This window comes from Grampus griseus (genome assembly GCF_964374135.1).
Source record: "Grampus griseus genome assembly, chromosome: 19".
Taxonomy (NCBI): domain Eukaryota; kingdom Metazoa; phylum Chordata; class Mammalia; order Artiodactyla; family Delphinidae; genus Grampus; species Grampus griseus.
In genome coordinates this window covers 44,074,940-44,099,231 of record NC_139013.1, presented here as the reverse complement: position 1 = coordinate 44,099,231, position 24,292 = coordinate 44,074,940, and the positions used below count along the sequence as shown (strand labels likewise).

At 36.9% G+C, this 24,292-nt stretch overlaps 1 protein-coding gene across 2 annotated transcripts in view; it reads right to left on the bottom strand.

Moving 5' to 3' along the window:
* AP1G1 (adaptor related protein complex 1 subunit gamma 1) overlaps positions 1 to 24,292 on the bottom strand; it is a gene marked incomplete at its 5' end in the record, with an annotated part of 80,980 nt that overhangs the window by 22,586 nt on the left and 34,102 nt on the right. For both annotated transcript variants that reach the window (XM_082676434.1, XM_082676433.1), the window contains 9 exons: positions 939 to 1,052; positions 2,109 to 2,164; positions 5,823 to 5,921; positions 6,122 to 6,202; positions 6,665 to 6,760; positions 10,491 to 10,567; positions 11,743 to 11,839; positions 13,687 to 13,828; positions 19,361 to 19,485. In XM_082676434.1, coding sequence (XP_082532560.1) covers positions 939 to 1,052; positions 2,109 to 2,164; positions 5,823 to 5,921; positions 6,122 to 6,202; positions 6,665 to 6,760; positions 10,491 to 10,567; positions 11,743 to 11,839; positions 13,687 to 13,828; positions 19,361 to 19,485 — 887 coding nt within the window. The remainder of the gene's footprint in view (positions 1 to 938; positions 1,053 to 2,108; positions 2,165 to 5,822; positions 5,922 to 6,121; positions 6,203 to 6,664; positions 6,761 to 10,490; positions 10,568 to 11,742; positions 11,840 to 13,686; positions 13,829 to 19,360; positions 19,486 to 24,292) is intronic.

Genomic DNA, 24,292 nt, shown 5'->3' with positions numbered 1-24,292 from the left:
AGCTATACAGAAACAACACAATAGAAGTCAGAAAGTCTGATTTCTATTCCCACGTCTGCCATGTCCAAGGGGTAAGGTTTGGAGTAAGTCTTTTGATTCCTTTGGTACTGTATTTTAATCTGTTAACTGGGGATAGAAGTAATTGCCTAGTCTCTCTTACTGGCTTGCTCTGAGAACCAACTGAGAGAGTGCTTATAAATCCTTTGCAAAGCACTATGTAAAAGTTGTTATTACTGACTCTAGGTCTTATCTTTAGTTTGCCCAAGCACTTAGCACCTGTTCTCTGCAAATAAAAGGAACACAATTATCAATGAATGTTTGTTAAGTGAATAGTTTCAGAGATCATTTCAAATCTAATTTTTTCTGGTTTGAACAGTAAACCAAAAGTTCACTGAGGCCAACTATAACTAGGTTTTACAAACAACTAGTCATTCTAAGACGAGAACCAGTAGAATTACTACACCAAGGAAAAAATATACATGCCTTTTCTAAGTCCTATGTGCTGCCTAAAAGTCATTCCTAGATGCACTGTTCTAAAGAAACACGGCTGCCTCTAGTATTTTGAAGTACTGTGAGAAAACGTGTGCTGTCAGCAATTTGAGTTTCAGCATTGTGATAAAACACTCAGCCGATGGATCACTCCGTATTTTCATCCTCCAACACACAGAACACAGTACCTCTGTTGAGTAAACATATGCCCAGCTTATCTGTACCTGTTTTACTCATCAAAGAACCAAGGACAACTTCAGTGTGCACTTCAGTATTCCGTACTGGCCTCTTTCATTAATCTAAACTTCTCCCTGCCAATCCTTTCGAAAAAAAGGATTTACTCTGTGAAAATAATGACTAAATACATAAATGTCTACATTCTCCCTCTCAAAACTATTACAAAGTTATCAGGTGATGGGTGGGGAGCAGAATTTTCAATAATCTGTTACCGTTTTATTGAGACATCCAAATCTTTTAGACAGTCCACAATGGTACTTCTGTGCCTCTGTACTGCGTTATGATCTGTCTGCACGGTCTTCAACAAAGATGTTAAAGCTACATATCTGGATGACATAAAGCAGAAGAACAGAATTAAAATTCAGGATAATTCTCTGCTTAACGACAAAGAAGATGTCCAATGACTAAGGGAAAGCATACATTGTTAAATATTTAAAAGACAAGACAGATTAGTGAGTAAAATGGAAACACAGTAAAGCCATAAAAAATACTATAATCTAAAGCTGTGGCAACCAGAAGCCTTGGATTTAGACATGGTCAATTCCATTTAAACTTCTAAAAGTGACTGACTTGATTCTTCCAAACTCTTTCAAATAGTACAACAAAATAAGTATATAGTATGCCTTTTCAGGCTGTCTGAGCCCCAAAACACAAGAGGAAATTATTTCAATTTTACCATTTCCTCTGCTTTTGTTTGATACCAGTACCAAAACTGCCCCTGCAAAAATTTGAGTTTATGATCCAAGTATTTAAAAATTCTTCTGGAAGGAGAAGATAATTCAGGGTACCATAATGATTATTTCCACATTTTTTCAATCGTTAACATGACAAGAAAGAATAGAAGGTAATACTGATAAATTCATCTACTTTAAAAAAGTAGCTGGAGTTCACAAACATGTTCCAGGTTTGCAACTGAAATGTTATATTTTTCTTCTTAATTTAGAGCAGGGGTCAGCGAACTACAGCCTATCTGCAAAAACCCAGCCCTCTGCTGTCTGGTTTGGTAAATCAATTTTTATTGCAATACAGCCATGCACATCATTTACACAGTCTATGGCTGCTTTCACACCAAGAGGCAGAGGTGAGTAGTTGCCAAATAGACCCTAAGGCCCATGGAGTCTAAAATACTGACCATCCATCTGGTCCCTTACAGAAAAAGTTTGCTGACTCCTAATGCTAAAGTATAAACAGGACTAAAAATTAACTCATGAGGCAAATACTTAAATTCTTATCAAAACGGTTTTAAGACCAGACTAAAAATAAAAATCCTGAGTTGAAGTTCTAGATATGTCACTCAATACATGTGTGATCTTGAGCAAAGTCACTCTTGAGTACACTGAGTTTATAATAGCCAGATACAAGACATTTTTCAGTTGACTTACCTAATATTCTTGTCGTTGTTCAATAAGAAACGACCCAGGATATTTATGGCTAGGACCTACAGAGAAACAGCATAGCTTAAAAATTTAGGAAAATCAAATATCTATATTGTTTAAGGGTCACTTTCTGGCCTCTGATAGATGCAAACTATTTAAAGGTGGTAGTTTAGTTAGTACTTCTATAGATTGCTAGCCAAAAAAAAATTCTGAAGGTAAACTCCTAAAACCATATTTTACTTCTGCTGAAAGATTGTTTTAAAGTTTTTATATCGTTAGCAGAAAAATAATATTGTTACAGCCTCACTGGAGGGAAACCTGGCAGTAACTATAAATATTTAAAATGAGGAATTCCCTGGTGGTCCAGTGATGAGGACTCTGTGCTACCACTGCAGGGGGCATGGGTTTGATCCCTGGTTAAGGAACTAAGATCCCGCATGCCACATGGTGCGGCCAAATAAATAAATAAAAGCTACAAAATGAAACTATATCCTCTGCTTCAACAATTTCACTTCTAGGAATTTAGCTGACAAATGTACTTGTACATATGCACAAAAATCTACTGCAACACTATCTATAATCACAAATGATAGGAGAGTCCATTAATAGCAAATTTGCTACATGTACTATGGCACATCCATACAACAGAATACTATGCGACCATTAAAAAGAATAAATCCTGACACATGCTGCGAAATGGATGTACCTTGAAGACATTATACTAAGTGAAATAAGCCGGACACAAACACCCCATATTATATGATTCCATTTATGTGAAATGTCCTGAACAGGCAAATCCATAGAGATAGAAGGTAGAACGGTGGTTGCCAGGGGTTGGGGACAGGGGATAAGGGAGAGTTATTGTTTAATAGGTACGTAGATTCAGTTTCGGAAGGCCAAACAGTTCTGAAGATAAATGGCTGTGTAGGTTGCAAAACACTGTGAATGTGCTTAATGCCACTGAACTACAGAATTAGAAATGGTTAAAATGATAAATTTTATGTTATGAATATTCTACCACAACCTTTTTAAAAATGAAAATGGTCTCTATACATGAATATAAACTAGTTCCAACATAATGTTTTCACCTAACATGAAATGTGTAAGGTGCAGAACAACCCAGATGACAAAAAGAACTATACACAAATACTGTAGTTAGTAAATTTGTTTCTTACAAAGCTATGGGTTAGCAATTATTATACTAATAAATGGTTGAAAGAATGAATAAATTCTTGAGGGAGAGTTTTTCCTTATAGAAGAATTCCAATTATTTAATGAGGAAAAAATGAGGGAAATAGAACGGTATCATTAGAACACCACCCTAATAACTGTTGCAGACAAGATCCTCTGATGGGTACTGAAATGGCAGGTAAAAGTCTGAGGAGAACAGAATATCTGCATAGTGTCAAAGTGTTTCCTCCAAAATATTATAATTACAAAGGGGGAAAAAAACAATTATACAGTGGAGAGACACCACCTTAACCAAAAGATCAAGCTTAATATCACCAGTAATGAGACAAACAGATAGCAGGTACCTCCTGATATGAAGCTGAGAAGGGCACACCACTTCTGTGGTAGTCTTGCCAAAAAAGCATAACCTCAAACTAATTATAAGAATGTATTGGGGGCTTCCCCTGGTGGTGCAGTGGTTGAGAGTCCGCCTGCCGATGCAGGGGACACGGGTTCGTGCCCTGGTCCGGGAAGATCCCACATGCCGCGGAACGGCTGGGCCCGTGAGCCATGGCGGCTGAGCCTGCGCGTCCGGAGCCTGTGCTCCGCAACGGGAGAGGCCACAGCAGTGAGAGGCCCGCGTACCGCAAAAAAAAAAAAGAATGTATCGGGGTGGGGGGACTTCCCTGGTGGCACAGTGGTTAGGAATCCGCCTGCCAATACAGGGGACACGGGTTCGAGCCTTGGTCCAGGAAGATCTCACATGCTGCAGAGCAACTAAGTCCATTTGCCACAACTACTGAGCCTGCGCTCTAGAGCCCGCAAGCCACAACTACTGAGCCCGTGTGCCGCAACTACTGAAGCCCCGTGCCTAGAGATCGTGCTCCAAACAAGAGAAGCCACTGCAATGAGAAGCCTGCTTACCGCAACAAAGAGTAGCCCCTGCTCGCCACAACTAGAGAAAGCCCGCATACAGCAACAAAGACCCAAAGCAGCCAAAAAATAAATTTAGAAAAAATTTTTAAAAAAAGAATATATCAGGGACTTCTCTGGTGGCGCAGTGGTTAAGACTCCATGCTCCCAGTGCAGGGGGCCCGGGTTCAATCCCTGATCAGAGAACTGGATCCCACACGCATGCCACAACTAAGAGTTCGCATGCCACAACCAAGGAGCCCGCATGCCACAACTAAGACCTGGCACAACCAAATAAATAAATAAATATTAAAAAAAAAAAGAATATATCAGACAGAGCCAAATTGAGGGACATTCTACAAAGTAACTGATCAGTACTCTTCAAAAGTGTCAAAGTCACAAAAATGAAGGAAAGACGAAGGAAATGTCATAGATTAGAGGAGACTAAGGAGACATGACAATAGATGCAATGTGGGATCAAGGATTAGTCATCAGTAGAAAAACTGGTGAAATCTGAATAAAGTCTGTAATATGGTTAATGGTACTGAACCAATATTAACTTCTTAGTTTTGATAATTATACTACAGTTATACAAGATGCTAACATTAGGGGAAGCTGAGCGAATGGTAATATTGGACTCTGAACTATTTTTGCAACTTTTGTGTAAGTCTAAAATTATTTTAAATAAAAAGTTTTTAAAAGTGGGATAGACAAGAAATACACATGTACAGACACATTTAAATATGGATAAAATATCTCCAAAAAAAAGTACATTAGAAAATGGTGAGAGTAGCATTAACACATTTACACTACCAAATGTAAAACAGATAGCTAGTGGGAAGCAGCTGCATCAGCTTGGTGCTTTGTGACCACCTAGAGGGGTGGAGTAGGGAGGGTGGGAGGGAGAGACAAGAGGGAGGGTATATATGTATACATATAGCTGATTCACATTGTTAAACAGCAGAAACTAACACCATATTGTAAAGCAATTATACTCCAATAAAGATGTTTAAAAAAAAAAGAAAAGAAAATGGTAACCGTATTTCCCACTAGAAAAATTGAGAGTCTACACATGAAAGCTACAGACAGACATCTTCCTCCCTGCATACCTTTTGTACTGTTTGAATTCTTTTACTTTGTGTTTATTTCTCAAATAAAAATTTAGAGAAATGAATTAACTCAAATATCATGTCTCATTTGAAGTGATTGAGCCCAACTCAAATCATGGCTTTAAAAAAGCTCATTCAGAAATGCTTCCTTGGGACTTCCCTGGCGGTCCAGTGGTTAAGACTTCCCGCTTCCAATGCAGGGGACATGGGTTCGATCCCTGGTCGGGGAACTAAGATCTCATATGCCACATGGTGTGGTCAAAAAAGAAAAAAAAAAAGAGAAAGAAAGAAAATTTTCCTTCACTTAACATTATCTATGTGTCTAACCATACCTAAGCTCTTCCAATTTCTATTATAATCAATATTAAGCCTTCAGTGGAGAAAATGATACTTCAGATACCAAAAAAAAGCACTATACATTCTGCATCATTCTTTACTAAAGTTAATTTCCAAATGGAATTCATTTCCAAAATCCAAGTCAATTATTTTAAATAAAATGTTTAGAGAAGAAAAGATTAAAAAGACTTACTCGCAGTCCACTCTCTGACTTAATATCCATGATAGTCAAAACCGTTTCATAAAGAATAGCATTTCCTACATTTTTACTAGTCTCCGTATTAGTGGCAACCTGAAAAGACACAGAGGGTGTTACAAAAGTGACAAAACAATGCTTCCAAAAAATATCCAGAGGTAACAGGAGACATTTTGTGACTGATTACAGCCACCAATTAGAAAACACAAATAAAAACTGCTCCATATACTCAAAATCATTCTACTCCTTGCTTTACTAAAATGAGTGTTTACTTAAATGCAAGTTTAAGTACTCACCTGTGCTAATATATCATTCATAGCTTCACTTGAGTCATCATCATTTCGTCCTAAAATTCTTAATAACCGCAAAATTCGTACCTAATGTGCAAAATATGACAAATGTCAACAAATTCCGCCTGGCACAAAGGAACTTTGCTTGATATGAAATTCAAATAACTTAAATGAAGTCTTAGATCCCAACAGAAATGGTAAAATTCAAACAGAAGAAATTTAAACATTATCTTTAGAGAAGTTATATATGGTTCTATGTCTTAATGAAGTTATTAGACAACCCACACTTTGACACTTCACAGCCAAAGGTTACCACCACCTGCAGAGCTGTATTATATTGGTAAATCAAGTTTCCATGTAGTATATGATTTGACTATTACAACTATAATTTTATCCTATTAATCTCATACAGAATTGTGTCACTATTCATTTGTTAATGTAATTAGTTTAATCAATTAACTACCAAATCTCTACCCAACACAAACATAAGAGGAAGGAAAAATCTATTCCAAAATATATCATTTATCCAAAACTTTCTTTCGACCTCACCTGCAAAAAGGGGTCACTGATCCCAGAAACATCATGTTCTGGTGAATATCCGGACATGATGAGGTTCTTTAGAATACGAACTAACTGGGGCACAAGCTGGGGGGAAGAGAGATGCATCAAAAAACAGTGAACATCAAAGAATTTCTCATGAATAGGCAGGTAATTTGACTTAGAAAAAGGATGCAAGGGTCTGAGTCCAAGCAAATTCTACTGATACAATATACTAGTATACTGTTGATGTTTGATAAATATAACTTAGGAGTATTCTGGCCAAGAACTCAAGAAGGTATATCTGAATTAAAAACAAACCAGATATTTTTACTCCAGAGTTATACATGCAAAGGTACTATAAATAACAGTAGGTTAGAAAGCCTCTGAGAACGAAGTAAAACAGGTACCTATGGGGCATATTGCATTTCTACTTCTATAGGACTTGACACACCAAGGTTGCACAAATATATTCAGTTTTTAATACATTCAACACATGTGGATATAAAATGTTATCACACCCAAAATACTGGTGATTTTATTAAAATTATAGTCTTAAAACAAACTATCTCAAATAGAGAAAAAAATTCTCCCCTCTTAATATTTGGCTAATTATATCCTTTTCCAACAAACAACAGGGAATACAAAAGCCTCCAACACTGACTAAGTGGAAAAGACACATGAAAAATTGTATCCTTCACTTTAGGAAGACAGCAAGGCCATGAATAATGTCCTTTTCCTATTCTTAACTCATATGACATAATTTTAGGTAAAATTTAATTTCAGCACCTAATTATACATTTGTTGCCTGTCTTATCTCACTGATGAAACTATACATTCCTTATGGTCAGAATGCCCTTCTTCTTTTTACTCTGTCCATTAGACTGACTGACAGTACATAGTAGACGCAATTTTACTCCCAAGCTGAACTTAAAAATGCTTTAAATATTATCATTCATTTCAAACTCAGCTGATCAATCATTTAAGGTTAAAACCCTATTCCAAAATGTTTGCCACAATAAGAACATTTCCAGTCTCAAACTACAAACTCAATTTAGCTATATAAACAATTCTAATCACCTAACATTAAGAAGTGTCCAAAGCGAACTGAATCCTATCTCTTTTGGAGGCAGTCAAAACAGCCCCAACTTTGCTGCAACTCAATTATTTTTTTCTCATCGTATTTGGATTCCTCCCTACTCTCCAATTCTAAAAGGGGATCAAGACTGAAACAAAAGCCAAGCTCTGCCCAAGGTACACACTCAAAACATTTACAACACTAAGTCTATTGCTAAATACAAGACAACATAATCTGTGGGAATTTAAATAAGTTTGGCCATAACACTTCAATTAAGCACTCCGTAAGTCACCTAAACAAAAATCTAATTTGGACAATTCCAAGATTAAAACAAATCTAAGCTATAATGACCTGTAAATTCTAAACAGAATCCTCATTAACTCTGTCAACTGTGGACAGATTCATATTAGAGGTCAGAATAATATAACTGTATAAACTGCTTTAAAATGTAATAAAACCGGGATCATCTAATTACCAAGCTCTGCACAAAAAGTAGTTCGCCTTGCATACTTCCCAATGGTCTCCTTTTTTGTACTACCCATATCCTCAATTACTTTTTGCGGTATGTGGGCCTCTCACTGCTGTGGCCTCTCCCGTTGTGGAGCACAGGCTCCGGACGCGCAGGCTCAGCGGCCATGGCTCACGGGCCTAGCCGCTCTGCGGTATGTGGGATCTTCCCGGACCGGGACACGAACCCGTGTCCCCTGCATCGGCAGGTGGACTCTCAACCACTGCGCCACCAGGGAAGCCCTCAATTACTTTTTAAAATCTGGTTTCTGGGGACTTCCCTGGTGGTCCAGTGGTAAGGAACCTGCCTTCCAATGCAGGGAACACAGGTTCGATCCCTGGTCAGGGAACTAAGATCCTTCATGCCACAGGGCAACTAAGCCTGTGCCACAACTACTGAGCTCACGTGCCTCAATGAGAGAGCCCGCATGCCACAAACTACAGAGCCCATGCAGCCTGGAGCCCGCGTGCACAACTAAAGAGAGAAAAACCCGCACACCACAACTAGAGAGAAGCCCATGCACCACAATGAAGAGACAGCGCACCACAAAGAAAGATCCCACGTGCCACAACTAAGACCTGACGCAGCCAAAAAAAATAATTATTTTTTTTAAAAAATCTGGTTTCTGTCTCAGAGAAGTCCTTTTTCCTTCAGCTACTAAACTCACACCACATAAGAGCACCCGGGACAAAAAGCACAAATGTCTAAGTGTTCTGCATACAAATTCCTGGAATCCAGCTTTATTTTTCTGACAAAAATGCAAGTTACTAAAACTGATGACAAGACAAACAAAATAAAATGACAAAGGGAAAGGCTGCAGCCATGAAAATCAGTTGATGCCCACCCACTCTACCTCAAAAAACTTTTAATATTCCAAAACTTCAAGGCAAGACTGAGGGCAAGTAAGGGGGAAATTAAAGCTCTAAGTCCGAACTGAAAGTTCAGAAGTACGTACGGAGCTTTTTAAAGCATGGGGTTACCCACACGGCTCTAAAATATCTGCTTCAAGAAGAAGCAGTGTTTGGTGTCAAGGATCCAAACTGATCTGGAACTGCCATCACCAATGGGAAACTGCTCAAAGTTTCTCAAGTGAAGACAAAGGAAAGGCAGAGAAGGAGGCTTACAAATCAGGAAAGGCTGCAACTGAAATCCAAGGCTGACTTTGGAGTCAGGAGTTTAAGTGACAAGACAAAACCTGGACTAGGAAGTTAGCCAAAAATGCTAGGACAAATAACATAGTATTAAGCACAACTTCAGCATTAGTATATTTTTAAAAGCCACATTTGTGGATGGATACACAAAAGCCACTAAGGACCTAATGCCAGCATGCACCATCTAAAAGAGGGTTAATTCTTACCTTTTCATTCTAACATACAGCAGGATTCCAAACAGACAACAGGAACAAAACATACAAAGCAAGCATTAGGGACAGATACGGGCCTCATACTATTTTATAATAATTTAATCAATACATGAACATCTAAGGGGGCAAAAAAGCCTCCCAAAAAAGAGCTGCTATTAGAGCTTCATTAGATCTAAAGTACAAAGTAAGCCCAATTTATGGAGTGATCAGCACCCTATAAAAGGAACTGAAATGCATGTAATTACCCAAAGAACAGTCTTTCTCTGAGTCCTCCTTACTAGTCCCTTCTAAACATAAGTGGAGAAAAAAATTTCCACTTTAGAATGCTCTAAGAAAGGGAGGGAGGGACTTAAGAAAGCTAGAGACTTCCATCACTGGAGTCACCACAGCGTAAAATGAATAGTGCGGGACCCTATGTTAGGTAAAAGTAATGTCAAATTTCAGTTTGCAGTTTTCACCTTTAAAAAAAAAAATTACCTGCCTTAAACTACATACATACACACACACACACACACACACACACACACACACACACACACACACACACACACACACACACACACACACACACTCTTCCTGTGTGTAATTTGACCTCAGGCTACATTTCCTAACTTCAATGTGAAACAGCAGATAAAGCAATGTGAGAGACTGGTGTGTCTGCCAACAATGAGAGAAGACTTCTGTTATGAAAGGGAAAACACTGCACTATTGCCAGTTCTTATATGCCTAAATCTGGCTTCCAGCCCTACCACACAGCAGGGCTGTTTAAGTCCTTTATTCAGCTCCACAGCTTTCTTTCAAAAGAAAATTCATAGGTGAGAAAATCATGTACTTTTCAGGAAAGCCATTTTCAATCAAGAAAGGCTTAGATATACAGAATGGCACCTACCTTTCTGAAATGTGCAAGCATGTCTGGGCTTCGCTCACACATTTCTGTGAGGAGGACTACAGAAGTGTGAAGGACACCTGAAAGAAAAGAACCAATGAAAACTAATAATGAGGCTATATTATTCAACTTCATAGTACAGGGCTCTGAGTTTTGAAGGTCAATTCCAAAAGGATAGCTGCTATTTTTGTTTTTTAATCTCTCAAAGAATCTAAGCATTGAGGTGAATACAAAGAAGGTATTAATAGATACCTGCTGATTTAATACTGGTGATGTCAATCAAAACAGAATATTCTAAAGTTATATGACCAAAATAATTGCTAAAAAATGAGAACCAATACACGTCTCTACATTTGAGAATATCCATAAAGACATGCTCCTAGTCAATATAAACTGGACATCACCTGCTCCAGACTTAATAAGCTCTTAGCTGAGTTTTGATAGATATTTCAAGAAGAAAAATCTTACTAAGATTTTAAATTTCCAGATAAAATATACGAAAAACCCAAGGTAGTTGTGAATGACAAAGTAAATTTGCTTGGTCAAGAGTGAGTGAAAAGAATCACACCATACTTTTCACTAAATAATAAATAAATATCCTAAACATTCATTTGTTCAACAAGTATATTTTGAGTCTTCTAGGCACAGGACTGCATTAATCAAATTAAATACACGTTAACATTTTTTCTCTTAGCATTTAGGACACAAGAATTTTCTTCACTCAGAACTTGTTTCACTGACTTCAAAATAAGAATAAAATGCTCGGTAAAGAACTGCCACATTTCATTTAATTTCTCTCAAGCTTTATAAAAATATATCTGGGTAACCATTACAAATTCCTGTTACAAGTAACCTAAAAGTAGTTTCACAACTCTTACACTACTATGGCAAAGCAATAAAAAAATAACTTTTTCTTCTATTATAAAATAGCCAGGAAATCAAAGGGTTTTACACATGAAAATCAAGGCTAGGATCATTTGTAATTACACTATTACTTAATATAGTATTTTTAATATAGTAAAAAAGGACCAGAAATGAAAAACAACAAGCTTACTGTAAAGGAATCAATCTCTAATTACAAAAACTAGGATATGGGAGTAGAAGAGAGATTCAACCCATTAGCCCTTCTGGAAAAGTGTCCAAGCACAGTAGAAAGGTGAGTCTACTGCATGAGACAGAAGGCCAACACTGCCTGAAGCCTGTTCTCTTTCCCCTTCTCCCTCAGTACTTCATGAGTGCATCTAAATCACATTACCATGGTTCTTTTCATTCAATAAATTTTTTGTTGCTGGTAAGAACATCTCCATAAGTTCAGGAACCTTCCTGATGACATGAACAGCACAAAGTGCTGCCTATAAAAAACATAAAAAGGACAAAAGAAGATTTATTTCAATTAAGTCAGGACAACCAATCTTATAAACAACAAAACCTTATCAACTAGTTCACCTACATGAAAAAAGAAAGGACTTAGGTATCAGATTTATTATTTATCATTATCAGACTTATTAGTTATTAACTGGTTAGGGCTTTCCAACTTATACTTACTGCATTAACGAGAACTTCTAACTCACCTGTCTCTTCGGTCATATATTACCAAATAAGTGGACAAAAGCTTTCTCGACTAGACCATGGTTAAACACAAACTTATCAAACATGCTAAACATAATTTATGTGGAGTTTCGCAAACTAAAAAATAAAGACTTCCATCTGTGATAATCATTCTTCTGAGTAAAAAGACCAAAAGGTTTTATAAAAACATTATGCAATTGAAAGATGCTTTAAATCTGCTGCTGCTTTTAATAATAGCTATACTTTCCCCAATTCACTCTCTACTGAAATCAAGAAAATCATTTGAAAGTTACTTAGGATCTTAGTTAAACGCCTCTCAGTTAGCTAGTCTCTACTGAAGAAACTTGTTCACAGGAAAGAAAGGCATTCAAAGACTGATTTTGGTTAAACGCCCCCACCCCTGGCAAAAGGAACCATAACTACTATTTGTTGGAATTGAATAACATAAAAGTTTAGATACATTAACAAGAAAAGATTTCAGCTAATTCTTCTCATGCTACAGTGGGGGAAAACAATTTTTTTCCTAATCTGTAGGAATTATTTTATTTAATAATTATTAATCTTTATTAATATTTATTTAATCTTTCTGAACAAGAGCAGCCCACACATTTTTTAAGAGAAAAGACTGGCTTTGGTCTATAGCCATCATTAACAGTACATGTTCCTGGAAAACAGCTTGGCCCTTTCAACAGCTTTGTCTCACACCATTAATACAGAGGCACAATAAACGCCAACCAGACGATATTATGTGACTCACTTCTAAAGTCCTAAATTTTACCCTTTGTTTATGAAGGTTTTAGGATTCAAGCACAATAAAATAATAACAAAATGCTTATATCAACAAATAAAAGCAAATAAGTGAATAAGATCACTGTCTTCCATTACTATTCCATTTAGATATATCAGTTTTAGGAAGTATGTTCTAAATCATTCCCTAATAATTATCTAGGTCCCCATGGAACTGCACTTCCAAGATTCAAAGGCCCTAATACAAAGACATGGGCACTAAAATAAATTTGTAAAGATCTGTTCATTATCACTTTGTTTAATACTGTTTAGAATCAGGTAACTTAGGAAGTAATTAGGTATGCCATCTAGGGTCCAATAACATTTGCTTGTTTATAAATCATTTCCTTGAAAAATGACGAATTAAGAGAATTAAAGTGTTCACAATCACTTATTAATTGGTGAGTTAAATAGCAATAAAAAAAAAAAAATCACCTCCGGGCTTCCCTGGTGGCGCAGTGGTTGAGAGTCCGCCTGCCGATGCAGGGGACACGGGTTCATGCCCCGGTCCAGGAAGATCCCACATGCCGCGGAGCGGCTAGGCCTGTGAGCCATGGCCGCTGAGCCTGTGCGTCCGGAGCCTGTGCTCCGCAACGGGAGAGGCCACAACAGTGAGAGGCCCGCGTACCACAAAAAAAAAAAAAAAAATCACCTCCAAAATTAGTATAAAAAAGATTTTGATTTATAAACAACTGATTCACATATAATCATTTAAAATACATTTACTGCACAGGGAAAGATAAGTTATATTACCATTTGAGCTTTCAAATATGAATAATCTGCCTTCTCATCTCCATAATACTGCCTAATCCAAATGCATACATTCGGTTTCATGGAAAGTTACCTTTTTTCTTAAGTAAGAGTTGGAGGTTTTCAGGAGTTTCTCTACCTCTCCTGCAAGATCTCTGCACATCTCTGAGGAGCCCATGCAGCCGAGGGTACAAAGTGCTAGCCCCTGTACATATTGCGTGCTATGATTAAGATCACTGCAAAAGAAAGAAGGTGGCAGAAATGAACATGCCCTGCCTGGTGCTCTCCATGAAGAAGCTTCACAATCTAACGAGGTAGCTCTGAACGATTCATGATTTCTCTAATATGGAAAATATTTATTAGGATTATTTTTGCAAAAAGTGTTTATTCTAACTTTATTACAAATTACAACACAGCAAACTGACTGACATTCTGTTCTACATGCTTGCAACCCAATGTTCCTAAATACCAAAGCAACATAAACTGGACAACATGCTATCTGTTGGATGTTAAAAGACAACTCTCTTTAGGAAACTCAGCAAACCACTGAAAGTAAAAACTAGCAATGACAGAATATGAAGCACAACTGTATATTTAAAAGATTTTAATATGCTCTATTACTAACTACAAAAAAAAGTAATACAGTAACCAAAACCTTAAAAAAAAAATCAGAAAACAATCTCTACTGCTAGAGCATTTAAGATGACTTAAACATCACAACAGAAACACTCTATACTATATACTCTATACTTAAACACTGTATACTCTAAATACTATACCATAAGGTCTCTGATCTTATGATATAGTATTAACCTTGATGTTACATTAATTTTTACACTTTTATTTATTCAAAAGAAGAAAAAATTAGTAACTAAAAAGATAGCTAATTAAACCATCATAAACTAAGCTAGATGTTTACAGTGAGGCTCAGTATCTAGTGATACAGATACAAAAAATTCTATTTCTAACAGGCACTGATTACTGTACAAAATTATTTCTAAACCAGCCTGAAGTATACTTTCAGAAAAGCTGAAATATTAAAAGCTTGAACCAGTAAACTCATTTACATATTATAACCAACTCTTACCATTCAGAAGCTGAATTATTGAGTTATGCTACTTCTACCAGCTTTAAGAGCATTTTAAAATCGTTTAGCTCAGTGGTTCTCAAACTGTGATTAAAGAATCTCTGGAAGTCCCCAAGGCTGTTTCAGGGGGTCCACGAAATATAAACTATTTTCACAATACTAACTCATTATTTGTCAGCTTTACTGACACCCGCACTGACAGTGCAAAGGCAATGGTGGGAAAAACTATGGCATGTTAGCACAAATCAGGGCAGAGGCACCAAATAATAGTAGTCACTGAATACACTGCCACACACTTAGAGTGAAAGAGGGGAGGGAGGGAGGGAGTTTCACTTAATACTGCCCATGACAAAGCAGTAAAAATGATTAGTTTTATTATACCTTGACTCTTTTTTTTTTTTTTTTTTTTTAAGCCACGCCACACGGCTTGCAGGATCTCAGCTCCCTGATCAGGGATTGAACCCGGGCCACTGCAGTGAAAGCCCAGAATCCTAACCACTAGACCACCAGGGAACTCCCATATACCTTGACTCTTGAGTGCACATTTTTTAACATTCTGCGTGACAAAATGGAAAGTATGCATAAAGTACTTCTGATGCATACTGGAGTAAAGTAGCAATCTCAGAGAAAAGCACTTGTGTATTTCTTTCATTTGCAAGCTAAACTACAAACTAGCTACTTTTAAAATGAACATCATTCTTATTTGAAAAATAACTGACAACTATAATTATTAAGATGTGATTATTTGCCAAACATTTTCTTGAAGAAGAGCCAAGTAACCTTATCACTTCAAGAGCAACAAATGACAATATTTGTTGCCAATGATAAAATCTAAGCTTTGAAGTGAAAATTAGAATTTTGGAATATTTTTATTGCCACCATGAACCTGACAGTCTATCAATACTCTAAAACTCAGTGAACCAATTTTCTCCAAATGCCTTAAGCATGATGTTTAAAAAGCATGCAAGAGTAAAAGGTTCATTCAAAGTGTAAGACAAACCAATGGGTTTTAATATAACAAAGAACCAAACTTCACTGATATGGTTTCAGACTCCACATTGTAATTAACCCTAAAGAAACTACCACTTATGGAGTTGTGATATACCATCATAGAACATTATCCATAGTTAATCTGAAAGGTTATTAAAGTCCTCTTTCTTTTTTAAACTACATTATCTGCGAAAGGCTAGATCTTCTTCATATACTTAATCAAAACGCAACATAAGAAACTGAATGCAGAAGCAAATATGAGCATCTAGCTTCTAGCTTCCATTAGGTTAGATATTAAAGAGATTTACAAAATTGTAAAATAATGCCATTCTTCTCACTGAAATTGTTCTTGTTCTGAAAAATAGTTTTTCATAAAAAAATTTATTTCTGTTAACATTGTAATGGGTTCATTATTGGTCTTTTTATTTATTTGGGGGGGGTAATTTTAAATGAACTAATAAATGGTTTTAGGCTTCCCTGAAGAACAAAGAAAGGAAAGGAAACAGAAGGTAAAGTGTCAATCAGTCAGATTTGCTATTGTCTACCAATTTGAATATTTAAGATAAAAATTACTGATAAAGTTTAACTTACCTATGGCTTTACCATTTAGTGTCCTAGTTCCCAAGAGTACTTAGTTGACTCTTCAATCATTTTTCAATGATTAAGAATATTTGCATAATGCAAGCTCTTAAAGTATTATATTTAATTTTTAAAGATTTAATTCCAAGATCATTAATGTCAGAGTTTTTCTAGGCCAATGAACAATGAGGTAAACATTCATCATTAAACAGAAAAACTGTTGGTACATATGATGCCCCATAAGCAAAATGCGAAAAACCTCACAAATAAAAAAACTCATTCATTAACAGATTAAAAAAACACACAGGGGACTTCCCCGTGGTCCAGTGGTAAAGAATCCGCCTTCCAGGGTTTCCTTGGTGGTGCAGTGGTTGAGAGTCCGCCTGCCGATGCAGGGGACATGGGTTCATGCCCCGGTCCAGGAAGATCCCACATGCATGGAGTGGCTAGGCCCGTGAGCCATGGCCGCTGAGCCTGCGCGTCTGGAGTTTGTGCTCCGCAAGGGGAGAGGCGACAACAGTGAGAGGGCTGCGTACCGCAAAAAAAAAAAAAAAAAAGAATCCGCCTTCCAATGCAGGGGACGCAGGTTCAATCCCTGGTTGGGGGACTAAGATACCACATGCCACAGGGCAACTAAGCCCATGCACCACAACTACTGAGCTCGCGTGCCTCAATGAGAGAGCCCACGTGCCGCAAACTACACAGCCCAGGCACCCTGGAGCCCATGCACCACAACTAGAGAGAGAAGGAGAGAGAAAACCCATAGGCCACAACTAGAGAAGACCACACGCCACAATGAAGATCCCGCACCACAATGAAAGATCCCACATGCCTCGACGATGACCCCACGTGCCGCAACTAAGACCCGACGCAGCCAAAAAAATAAAGAAAATAAATTTTTTTTAAAAACTGAATTATCCGAAGTCCTTTAACTGAGCTTAAACTTAAGTGCCAGATCAATTCCCAACTATTATTAGCTCTCTCCTAAATTCACTTGGGGCTTAGCCGGGTCTCATGAAAATTAAACACAAAGATTCCTTATTTGCCTGTATGCCTATTCTTCAATTTTTATCAAGCTACAAACCTATACTTGAGTTTGGTATTAAGTCTCTAATATGAACTTGCTGCTAGGCAGAACTGCCAAATTATCAACATATAATTGAAGGCTTGAATAATAAGGGCACAGAGCATACAAGAACAAAAATTAAAGGAACTTTCAGAGGCCTGTCCAGAATAAATATGTAAAGTCACATTAAACATCTAAAATGTAACCTCCATGACACCAAGGATTTATGTCCATTTTTTTCATTCTCCATCCCCAAAGCTCGTAACACCTCCTGGCATACAACAGGTATACAATAAATATTTGTTGAATAAATGAATCAATTTAGTATTTTCATTATTAATATTTATTACAAGGCCAAAAAGAAGATGATTCTCCCAAGTTAAGTCACAGAGTCAATATATTTACATGACACACTCTATATTTACAAGCAATCATAATTCTCATTTTGAAATTTTTCATTATTCATTGGGAAATTTTAAATTATAATTTTTACCACAGCAAAATACATGAGTTCAGTGTCTTCAAATTGATCACCTATATTCCCAATTCTACTTTCTGTCAAATACAGAAATGCTATAAATGAAAAAGAAATCTAAAAAAGGAGATTAAACCAACAGACAAACCAAAACCAAATCAAAACAAACCAAAAAGTACCTTTAATCAATATGGCCATCAGAACTTCCATAACTTTCTGTTTTTTTTTTCTTAAATTTATTTATTTAATTTATTTATTTTTGGCTGCGTTGGGTCTTTTTTCCTGCGCGCGAGCTTTTTCTCTAGTTGGCGGCGAACAGGGGCTACTCTTCATTATGGTGTGTGGGCTTCTCATTGCGGTGGCTTCTCTAGTTGCAGAGCATGGGCTCTAGTCACGGGGGCTTCAGCAGTTGTGGCTCGCGGGCTCTAGAGCGCAAGCTCAGTAGTTGTGGTGCACGGGCCTAGTTGCTCCATGGCATGTGGGATCTTCCCGGACCAGGGCTCGAACCCGTGTTCCCTGCACTGGCAGGCGGACTCTTAACCACTGCGCCACCAGGGAAACCCTAAAACTTCCATAACTTTCTAAGAGAAATTTATTATAAGAGAGATACTGAGGGGGCTTCCCTGGTGGCACAGTCATTGAGAATCCGCCTGCCAGTGCAGGGGACACGGGTTCGAGCCCTGGTCAGGGAAGACCCCACATGCCACAGAGCAACTAAGCCCATGCGCCACAACTACTGAGCCTGTGCTCTAGAGCCCGTGAGCCACAGCTACAGAGCCTGCGAGCCACAACTACTGAGCCCACGTGCCTAGAGCCCATGCTCCACAACAAGAGAAGCCACTGCAATGAGAAGCCCGCCCACCGCAATGAAGAGTAGCCCCCCCTCGCTGCAACTAGAGCAAGCCCGCGCGCAGCAACAAACACCCAACGCAGCCAAAAATAAATAAATTAATTAAAAAAAAAGAGAGAGACTGAGAACTGTTAATTCCCTACTCACAGGTCCTCTAATTTCTCCAGAATGGCAAGCATTAACTTTGTAAGTTAAACACATAACTGGGCTAGTAAATCAGTAAAGCACCCATTAGAGAAAAAAGGACTTATACACAAAAATTCACAGGGCTAAATATAATTCCCAGCAACTGAAATCTGGGATTAGACTGCTGACAAACAAGACCTCTCTTTTTACCTTTAAATGGTATTTATTAAGAATATACACTGGTAATTATTTAATAAACACAATGTTTCATTACTCATGGTATTCAAAAAAATATATGATAAGAAAGCTCAGATTTACCAATGCTCTTTCTATTCTATGAAAGTCCGAATGCTTATTCATGGCTAAATAGTTGCTATGACTCAAGATGTACAGCAATACCTTCAGTTAAATTATCCCCTACAGAAGTTTTAATCCTTTGCTTAGCCTCTTTACATATAAGCTATAGAACCAAAAGCAGCTCAAATACATTCTAGACAGTAAATATAAAATCAATAAATAGAAGCTTTTTATGCCTTATTATAAAAAAGACCTAAAAGTACAAAGTAGTTATTGGAAGAAAGAAATTAAGACTTACTTCTTGATACAGTTGGTCATGAGAAGATGGACATCTTGTCTTTCATCTAACAGCAGCATTGCCCCTAAATAGCCAATGCGTTTGTCTGTGAATTTTTGAGAGGCAATAAGCTTGAGGCACTCCAACTACAAATAAAAAATAAATAAATAATTTTTAAAAAGAAAGAAAGAAAAAAGGAAAAGAAAAAAATTAAGAAATTGCTACCATAATCAGGAAAGCAATGTTTTTAACCCAGAGTCAATGGTTAACTAAAGTACATAGTTATAACCTGTATCATCAAACCACCTAAATAAAAGGCAAAGGTTTAAGATCGTTCAATATCTTGATCATAATAATCAAGTTCTGGAATAGATCATCTTGTCAAGGTCCTATGGTATCTGCCATCCAAATGGCAGTTTACCTTAGATCTACATATTCATACAAACTACTAAAGTGTTGTCATAAGGTTTTAATAAACCTAATTCCTAATTTAATTCCCAGGTTATATTAAACGAGCACCAAGCTCATGTGTGTATTTAATGTCTGGTTCCTATTGTGAATATCAAAAACTCAGTAACTGGAAACATACCAAGGTGCCAAACAGTGTCCTAAACACCAGGAATGTACAACTGAAGAAGAGATAGACAATAACTAACTTTAACATAATGTGGAAAGTGCTACACTTAGGGCTCGAACCAAGTACTATGGAGAGGTGAGGTTTTAGAAATCAAATACAGAAGTAAACAAACACACACAAGCCAGAGGAAAACCCAGTAATGGAATTAACCTAAAATGTTTTATATGATTTCTTCTTTACATAATTCTTCTTTACACAATCCTCAGAGCTTAAGAATCCGTGTAGTTATTTACAATAGCCAAGACATGGAAACAAGCCAAGTGCCCATCAACAGATGATTGGTTTAAGATGTGGTGTGTGTGTATGTGTATAAAAATATATATGTATATATACATATAATGGAATATTAGTCATAAAAAAGAATGAAATAGTACCATTTGCAGCAACATGGATGGACCTAGAGATTATCATATTAAGTGAAGTAAGTCAGAGAAAGACGAACGTTATTTGATATCACTTATATGTGGAATCTAAAAAATAATACAAATTAATCTACTTACAAAACAGAAACAGACTCAGGAAATAGAAAACTTATGGTTACCAAAGGGGAAAGAGAGAGGGAGAGGGATAAATTAGGAGTAATTAACAGATACAAACTACTACACATAAAATAGATAAGGAACAAGGATTTACTGTATAGCACAGGAAACTATATTCAATATCTTGTAATAACTTATAATGGAAAATAATCTGAAAATATATATATATATATATATAAAAAACTCAATCACTTTGCTATACACCTGAGACAATATTGTAAATCAACAATACTTCAATTAAAAAAAAGAGTCCTTGTATTTAAACAGTTTGTCTCTCTACTTAGCCTTTCTTGAACATCACAGTCACTCTGATATACTTTATCATTCCATCTTGACTAACATGGAAGAGGCCAAACATTCCCTCTCGGGCAGTGGTTTACAAAGGGCATACACAAGTTAGACTCTTCAAGAGGGGTTTTTCAAACTATGCTCCCATTTAGAATCACTGTATTCCAAGGAAAGGGGCTCAGATGCAGACTGGTGTAGACAGGAATGTAAGATCACATGAGACGTACTTCCCACACGAATCTGCCTGTAAGTATGAAAGTCAAACTGAGAAATGTAAAAGAGTTTACAAATAAACCTGTTTCGAGCTATCTAAAAACTGCTCTCTCAATGTACCTACAATGAAAACACCTAAAGGTTGTGGGATGACTACACCATCATGAGCAAGTCAAAGAAGCCTCAAAGGGAGAATAACCAGGATCCCAAGGAAAACTGAAATGCCTCTGAGATCAACAAAGATTATCTAACAACCCTTCCCTTCCGTCTACACATTCAACTTAAATTTCAAAAACAACTTCTGAAATAGAAGATGTTTATAGTCATTCTTACAATGTCAGCAGAAAAATTACTGCTGAGGTGAATGAGAAAATCACAAGTTAAAATGTTATTAGAAAAATCTTTCTCTTTTTCAAACTGAAGGTTTTTAAATCTTCCCATTTAATCATTCTATAAATAAATATTTTAGCAGTAGAAGAAAATGTTCTAAGAATCAGGTATCACTGAAATGTTTATCATCCTCACTGAATCATGCTTCAGGCAAACAGCAAACATTACACAAACTATCCAAATTTTTTTTCTTAAGGTGAACTAATGAGAAGGACACTCAGGCATTAATATTACTTCATATTTTTAAAGGCCAAGTTTTAAGACAGTCACACTAAAAGTCATTGATGACTGGTGAGTACAATTTGTTGCTTTTTGTGACAGCTGTTAAAACTTACCTAATAACTAAATAGCCAAAAGAAAAACTAAAATTAAAGGGACAAATACTAAATTAATTCTTTTCTAATATTTCCTGTTGGTACAGTGACTTTGCTCTAAGAATGAGCTGCTGTTTTTTTTTGAAGGTGACAAATTTGCGGGGAAAATACAAGATTATATACTGGAAATGGCCTCTGAAATACATACTCCAGTGAAGGATTAACTCTGATCACACTTCACACTTACAGTGGCCAGCAAACAGAGCTCAGACTGTACTACGTGTCATCATTAAAAGTGTTATCAAGGTTTTCAAATGTTGAAAAAGAAAATGATTGGAGGAGAATACAATGGGATGTCAGTAAATGTGAGGAGAGGGCATCCACTTTTGAGCAGCAATCACTAAAAACACAACTCAACACTTACATGAGTTACAGAACAGAAAAAAAATAGTAACCAATTAAATGTATCTACCCCTTAGAAAACAACCTCAACTTCCATCTAGTACTACTGCTCCTCACTTAAAGCTACTTGAAACCGCCACCTGAAACACTGCTAACCCACAAATCTGGCTTTAAATCCACCATAAACAGTCCACCACCAAGGTAACAGAAAACTTTTGCTTTTACCCCAAACTCTTTGAGCAAAAGACAAATGACAAACTTGGAAAAAATATTTGCAACTCATTTCACAGACACGAAATCCTATACAACAGGATTCTACAAATTATTTTTAAAAAGACCAACAACGGGGCTTCCCTGGTGGCGCAGTGGTTGAGAGTCCGCCTGCCGATGCAGGGGACACAGGTTCGTGCCCCGGTCCGGGAAGATCCCACATGCTGCAGAGCAGCTGGGCCCGTGAGCCATGGCTGCTGAGCCTGTGCGTCCAGAGCCTGTGCTCCACAACGGGAGAGGCCACAACAGGGAAAGGCCCGCGTATCGCCAAAAAAAGACCAACAACGAATATAAAAAGTCAAAGAATTTGAACAGACAGTTCAAACTAAGAAATAATTCAAACATACAAAATGAAGTTCAATCTCCTCATAAAACAAATGCAAACCCATCTAGGAAAATTAACTAAAACATCATGTACTAAAATTAACCTGTACACCTGAAAAGGGTGTGTTATATGATATGCAAAATGTGATTCAATGAAGTTATTAAAAAAGAAAAAGAGGGCTTCCCTGGTGGCGCAGTGGTTAAGAATCCGCCTGCCAATGCAGACGACATGGGTTCGAGCCCTCGTCTGGGAAGATCCCACATGCCGCGGAGCAACTAGCCCCGTGAGTCACAATTACTGAGCCTGCGCGTCTGGAGCCTGTGCTCCGCAACGGGAGAGGCCACGATAGTGAGAGGCCTGCGCACCGCGATGAGGAGTGGCCCCCACTTGCCGCAACTAGAGAAAGCCCTCGCACAGAAACGAAGAGCCAACACAGCCAAAAATTAATTAATTAATTAATTAAAAAAAAAAAGAAATGCAAATCAAAACCATATTGAGATACCACTTTTTAACCTATTATATAAGCAAAGATAAAAAACTGTCATAACAGTGCAAGGACATTAGTAATGGCAGTATAAACTGGCACAAGATGCAGTAAGAAAGATTTGGTCTATCTAAATTACAAACACACATACCCTTTGACTCAACAAATCCACTTTTAGGAACTTACAATGCATTTATATTCACACATGAGCAAAATAATGGATATTATTCCATTGTAGTATTACTTTAAACAGTAAGATTGAAAACAAATGTCCATTAATAAGACATCAGTTAAATAGATTCACACATATAACAGAATATTATGCTGTATTTACTACCATGAGCATGTCAATAAAGTTGGAAAAAAATAAGTACAAGGAAGCTGATATATTGGTATGGGTTAATCTTCAAGACAGATTAATAAGGGGACAGTGCATACAGTATGTTACAATATATTTTTGGAAGAGGTGAGAATATACATGTCCATTGCCTGGAGATGTATAAAGTGTCTCTAGAAGTATAGTCAAGAAATGAATACAAGTTGCCTATAAGGAAGGAAACTAAGTGATTGGAAGAGGATAGAAAGCAGAGTTTTCATCATATATCCTTTTGTATCCTTTAAATTTTGCATCGATGAACTGTCATTATTTATTTCAAAGATAAATAATATTGGGCCGGGAGAGAAAAAACTGCAGGATAAAGAGAACTTACATCTAACTTGTAGTTAGAAAAGTTAGTACAATAATATTATAATTAAAAAGGAAAAAAACAACTGAAATCATTTGTTCCCCCTCCAAAGTTAAACATATATTTCAAAAAATAGCAAAAAAGCATTTGAGTCTTGGAATCATTTCATGAAAAAGCCTTTGAAAAATTTAAGAAAATCATATGAAAATATAACTCAGTAAATGGAAACTACCTTTTAAAGATAACTTAAATTCATAATGAGCAATTACTGTGCTATTCTATCATACCTGTGATGCCGTAGGAACATATTAAGAAGTATGCTCCCTTCTTATCTCTATTCCCCACAAGGGCTGTGCTCTTTTCTGCTGACAGTTATTTTGTATTCTTCACCTACTATCAATTTCT